We start from the raw sequence: 6,296 nt of genomic DNA, 5'->3' as shown, positions 1-6,296 counted from the left end.
AAGAATGTGATGTGATTCCAAGTTTATCTTCTGGGTTATGTCTTGAAATTAAATTCAGAAGGAAAAGAATGCTTGGTTTGTATCAAATCCAAATTGCTGAAGTAACACAGGACCTCTCAGACTAGTCCTGAAATATGTTGTCCTTGATACAGTATTATTGTATTTTCATTTACAGTGTTATATGAACACTTTTTTGGAGAAGAAAACTTTACACAAATTCCTAAATATTTCAATGATATTTTTATTATTCATTTAAACAGACTTGTACATCACACACAGCTTAAGAGCATGATTATAAAAACCAATCATTATCCCCCTTTGTTTTTTTTAAAATCACAGAAGAGTTTAAGAGCTGAGTAACTTACACAGAGGTGATAGCACTTAGATTTTCTGAGGTCTTGACAATAACTATCTCATAAATCTAATTTCTCGAAGTAGAGAATCACAAATGTCACCAGTATCATCATTTATCTTTACAGAGTGCCTTCCTTTATCACATTACTTGATACAGTTAGCATTTACAGTTCTGAGCTGCCCAATCTCCTTAGCCCATTCTGTACCTCTCACAACACAGATAGCAACTGCAGAGACCCTTTTTACCAAAACAAAGTCAGATCATCAGAGAAAAGTCTATCAGATTGTGTAAGTATCTTCTCAACATCTATATGTAAACAGAAGTCATCGGATCTTCAATAAAGGCAGTTTTTCCTTCAGACTAATGAACAGCTTTTGTGAGAAATGTAAAGAGCCAGTATGTTCAACACAATACCCCCATGTGATTTCTTCAGAGATTAAACTACAACATTAATGCTTGCTACAACAGTACTTATATATAGGCAGTTGGCTCCATGAATAGGAAATAACATGATTTATTGCAAAGAGTAGATTTCAAACATGTATTTAGAAGTCCAGTTTGTTATGATTTTATTTAAACAAAACAAGAATCTAATGTTTGCATGCAACATTTGCACTTAAGTTTTAAATAATCATGACAAACAGCAGAAGTAGTTAAGGAATGCACTAGTAGTAGACCTTAGTGAATATACAAAAAACCTCAGCATTATAGGTTATACAAAGTGAAGAACATGTTAAATACTTTCCCAAAATACTGCAGCAGCCGAGACACAGTGATATGCCTTACAAGGGCATAGGAATGTAATTTAGAAATCACATGGGAACTATCCATTTCCTTTAATTTCACAAACAAGACAAAAGCAACATTCAACTCCACACACTGAGTTTTCAAATTATGTCTATACAGTACCTTGAGTTTCACCCAAATTGTAAAAGTTAGACATGTCATTTGTTTAGTAAACAATTATGCGGTAAATCTCTATTACATTTCTTCCTTGGTTTTACCTGGAGTGGCCATGTTATTTAAAAGAGGGCAGGTTTGGCACTTTTATACTGATGTCACCAATATTAATATTTCTTGGGATCTCTGGCAGATTCATATTCTTTACAGCTGAAACAGCCCGGGCTGGAGCTCCTGCTAAACCAGCCTGTGTATAAAGTGAGGAAAATGCAAATCAGATAAAGCTGGTCACAAGAAGACTCATTAGCAATATACACAAACAACTAACTTTTCAAGTACTTCCATGGTTACACAGTTAGAAAGACCAGATGGTAATTGTGTTTGAAATGAAATGGGTTATTTGGAAATATTAAACCAGGAAGAGAAAACAGTTCACACATTCCTTTTTACATGGTAAAACATGTAATGTCAACTTCATGGAAAAGTATGCGGGGAGGAATAGGAGGCTTATTCAAGTGTGCATAATGTATAGGTTATAGAACAGACAATCTTGAGGTATTTGAAGTCCAATGTGCTGTCTTTGTTTGTCTCTTACCTAGTCTAAAAGTTCACATGGTTCACAGTTGACCAACACTGGTTACAGGTTCAGAATACATAACCTCAAAGTAACACGCTACTGAATGTCAGTTGAACCATATTACTTATATAAATGAATATATGTAAGTTATTTCAAGGTAGCTTAGCCTAAAATGAAAAGCATAAACACCTTACATTGGTGGGTGATAGAGCATGCAGAGAGATTGTCTCTACAGACCGATGAGTAATCTGACGTCCCACAGTATCTAATTACATGCTAACCCCAGGCACACTGGAACATTACATAATAACCTGGTTATGCCAAATTAAACATTGAAGCACCTATTTTGTATTAAAGTCCTCTACTGTACATAGTCTCTCTTCACTTAAAGCCAGAGCCTTTCTGTATAAATATGCAAGCTTTACAGTACAGAAGTAAGTTCATTACTGACTTCCATTCAATTCTGTGTTTTAGATACAGTAACTGCCAAATTTACCCACTAGGGTATACTACTGAAATGGTAACAAAGATGATTTACAGCTCAGAGGTCTAAAGACATACAGAACATAATCTTTACCTATTGTTTCTGAAGAACACCTCCTTAAAACCTTATTATTTTAAGGACTAATTAAAAAAGGTCAATAAGTTGTTACTGTATTTGATGCTGTGTAGAAATGGTACTATTAAGTTAGGAAATATTTCTCCTAAAAGTTCAGATTCTCTAAGTGTATTAAGAATTAGCTGTGTGATTTTACTTCAGGCTTGCCACAAAAGTGTAAAAGTCATTTTTGTTCTTGCTGGGGAAAAAAAAAAAAGCCTGGAAGATATTAAAACAGAGATCTTATTTGCAGAAAAAGACGTAATATTCCAAATTATGTTAATATGTAAAAAATGTAATTTTTTATTTTGATGTTTTAAAAGAAGGATTTAAAATATATAAAAAAAAAAAAAACAAACACTAAGTGATTTTCAGAACTACTACACTTTTAGAATGTGGCATCTTGCAGGCCCACTAAAAAGGAGCAGTCCTCAAGAAACAAAATGACCTGGTTAAACAAAAGACTAAACTTGGAGAAATTGAAGGTCTTTCATTATATGAGTGTCAAAGACTGAAGAAACCAGTGCATTTGCAGATAAAATAATTCTGCGCAAGAAATACATAAAAACAAAATAAAAACTTCTGGAAAAGTCTGTGTCATCTTTGATTATGAAATAGTGTTGATAGGTGACCACTGCTTAGAGTATAACCTCTTCAGATTCTTGATTCTCCCTGAAATTCATTGCAATTACAGGGTATAATTACTGAGGATTACACCTGACTTCCGTGGTGTCCACCTGCACTACTGCACAAAGTGAGACAGACACCTTATATATTCCTCAGATAACAACTCTACTTTTTGAAGGCTGTCCAAAAAAATATTTTCTCCCTTTTACTTCTCTAAGAAATAAATGTAAAGTCAAATAACATAAGATTTCCACTGAAAATCCTACCTATTGTTCTCCTTCCCCCCTCAAAAACATAACCCATAGCCTAAATAAAATTGATTAAAGTTTCCAATTTTGAACTAACCCTTTTATATCATGTGGAAAGGCTAAAGCATCATAAATCCCTGGATTTAAGTCACAGGATTCCCAGTACCAGGAAGAGAGACCAGAAAGCCATGAGTCACCTGTTATAACATCCCCGCACCAAACACTCATATATGAGAAATTACAAAGTTGGGAAAGGCATGTGGGCGTAGAGGAGAAAGCTCAGGAAATCTTAAATCTCTAATGCAACCAAATAATTTGCTCTCACTTTGGCCCTGACATAATCCATAATTACTGGTTCTCAGAAGTACAGACTAAGTAAAACTAAAAAGGTGCAATGAAGTATTTTCAAAGCCTCTTCTTCCTTGGTTTCCCTTAACAAAGTCTATCAGGTCATTCACTTCAGAGGCTATTTCAATTTCAATACCTTAATGGAGGAGAAAATCTGGATCTAACACTAGTAGTATTAAGAAATGCAAGTATCCAAAACCTGCACCCCTGAAGCTGCAATATCTTAAAGTATTAGACACTGTAATTTCTTGCTATTTATTAAAAAACAGTGCAGAACATATGAAGCTGCTCAACATTTTTATATTTGAGAACATGGAAATACTAATTTGAAATCAGGAGGTAACTACCAGTAAAGTTTTATCAGATAAAACAATAATGCATTTCCTTTTTATTTGGTTCTATCCTTTAAATTCTATATTCCATAACTAGAGAAAAATTCTTTAAGCGGAACCAAAAGTGGGGCAATGTAAACTGTTTTCCACAGAGAAGGTGAAACTACTAATAAAGTAGTAACAAAAGCAGTGAAGTATACAATTTGTAACTGAAACAATGGGAAACCAGAAAAGTACCATAAGTGATGGACATGGTCCACACAAACAGGCATGGCTGGCAATTCAAAAGAGAGATGCCTTCTAGGTGACTAGGATGGAGGTTCCTTACCCTACTTTAATGGAAGTTAATTATTCTTGATGGACAAATAAAAGTTTAGTATAACTGGTCATTATTTTTACCTACCTGAAGCTATCCTCTTTACACAGACTTACAGTCCCTGCCTCCCGCCCCAATGGCATAGGATACAATGGAGACACAATTGAGAATTATTTAAAATACCACAATTGACATGACCATTGCCCTTCCACCCCCCTATACAGTCACGGCTTCCAACAGTCACATTTCAAGAGGACCACTGGATCAGGATCAGCAAAGATCCCTGACAAAAGTACTATGAATTTCAAATTACCTCTTTTTTTGACAGTGAGATTGTCTTTCACTATCATATGCTGGAGTAGATATTTTCAAACTATTACATTCTCTTCTCCTGTAATTCTCTGTATTAAGTGGGTTTGCAATTCAATGTATACATAATATGCACAGCAGAAGGCTATTTATCACAATTAATGTCAACCCTATCAAGCACAAGACAGTCATACGATATTTCCAAGAGAGAACAAATAGTTCATAAAAAAAGTCTAAGGAATAAAATGACTGAAAAGTATTTAAACTCCCAAACTGGATAATTAATACACTGTTTCCAATGCTATTATACCCAAATGACTTAGCATTCCTTTTTAGCATATCAAACAATGAAGTGGTATGCAGTCCTTCCATTTATTTATAATTTCTTCTACAGAAAGAGAATTGTATTTACAATCACAAAGATACTACATGAAGTACTTCCAGCCCAGTGTGCTTTTACGGAGTTTTATAGAGGTACCTGATTAAAAGAGCCATCACTGTAACATTGAACTGGACAAGTTTCAGCTGCCTTTTTAAATCAAATAATTCAGTAGGTAAGTTGGTGAGGTGCAAAGAAAAAACTGCTTCACTTGGAAAAAACAAAACAAAACGAAACACGTAGCTTTAAACATGCAGCAAATGATGAATTGTCACAGCGAGCAAATGACAAGCAAGTGAAAATGAAACTTAAGACACACCAATGAAATTTCAGAAATAGAGTACGAATTGCATACAGCTGGTATTACAATAAGTCAATACACCACATTTTTGCCACAGCTGCTTTGTATTCTCAATTTCATTTGTTATTGAAGGTTTTACTTTAATGTTGAAATGCTGTATATTAAAATTTCAGGTTCAGTTACTGCAAAAAATGCTGTAAAGACGTTCATACACTTTTACAGTAAAAGAGCAATGCCACATATGCAAAAGGATAATGTTATTTTAAAGATTTAAATAGATATTTAATAGACATTAAGTAGATATTTAATAGCAGAACTTTTAATCCTACTGGTCCTAGTCTATCAAGTGAGAGATATGAGTTGTTAGTTTACTGAGGTCATTATTTATCACTATAGGAATCGATTTTCTTCATACTTATCATCACCCTTTCTCATAATGCCCCACTGATAGCTTTATATGAAAGTGACCCCAGAAACATTGTTTTACTCTTGAAAAAGATATTCAGACCATTTGGAAATAAGTACTGCACATCACAAATGTAGTTAATATGCATATACAAATAGAAGAAAGAAGGATTCAAACCATCATCCCAAACAACTCTGCATAGAGCTAGCTATCACTAAAATAAACATATAAAAAATACGCAGCCTACCTGCAAACAAAACAATGGAAGCTAAAGCTTTGCAAAATAAGCCACCCTCTTCCACATATTTTGGAGGTATTAGGACCTCTCTGCTGTTGGTGTTTCATACCAATGCTTCTTTCCAGAACAAGTATGACTTCAAAGCAGCAGGGTTATGAAATCATGAAAGGATGCAATACAGAATATAAAGGAATGATCATGTCCCCTGCTTATGAAGTTAAATAAATGAACATAATTAGAGAAAAAACAAAATGAAGTCTGCAAGTATATCAAAATGAGGCCAAACAGATAAGAAGACTTAAGACATACTCTTAGAAATTTTAAGCACTTGAATCACAAAGAGAGTAATGGATGGGAATGAT

The 6,296-nt window shown here is 34.2% G+C and overlaps 1 protein-coding gene across 3 annotated transcripts in view; it reads right to left on the bottom strand.

The window, feature by feature from the left end:
* Window positions 1-225: 225 nt before the first annotated feature.
* AP3S1 (adaptor related protein complex 3 subunit sigma 1) overlaps window positions 226-6,296 on the bottom strand; it is a 35,033-nt gene continuing 28,962 nt past the window's right edge. Inside the window, exons 7-8 of one of the 3 annotated variants that reach the window (XR_006164848.1) lie at window positions 5,944-6,070; window positions 1,396-1,502 (exon numbers count right to left, since the gene is read on the bottom strand). Coding sequence is in view for 1 of the 3 variants with exons in the window: in XM_033000977.2 (XP_032856868.2) it covers window positions 1,374-1,502 (129 nt within the window). In the remaining 2 variants the exon portion in view is untranslated. Of the gene's footprint in view, window positions 1,503-5,943; window positions 6,071-6,296 lie in introns of all 3 variants that reach the window. The other 2 variants (XM_033000977.2, XM_042787686.1) reach the window with 2 other exon arrangements.

Source organism: Tyto alba, unplaced genomic scaffold, assembly GCF_018691265.1.
Source record: "Tyto alba isolate M040663 unplaced genomic scaffold, T.alba_DEE_v4.0 Super-Scaffold_13, whole genome shotgun sequence".
In the NCBI taxonomy this organism is placed as follows: Eukaryota; Metazoa; Chordata; class Aves; order Strigiformes; family Tytonidae; genus Tyto; species Tyto alba.
This window is presented reverse-complemented; position numbering and strand designations above follow the sequence as displayed.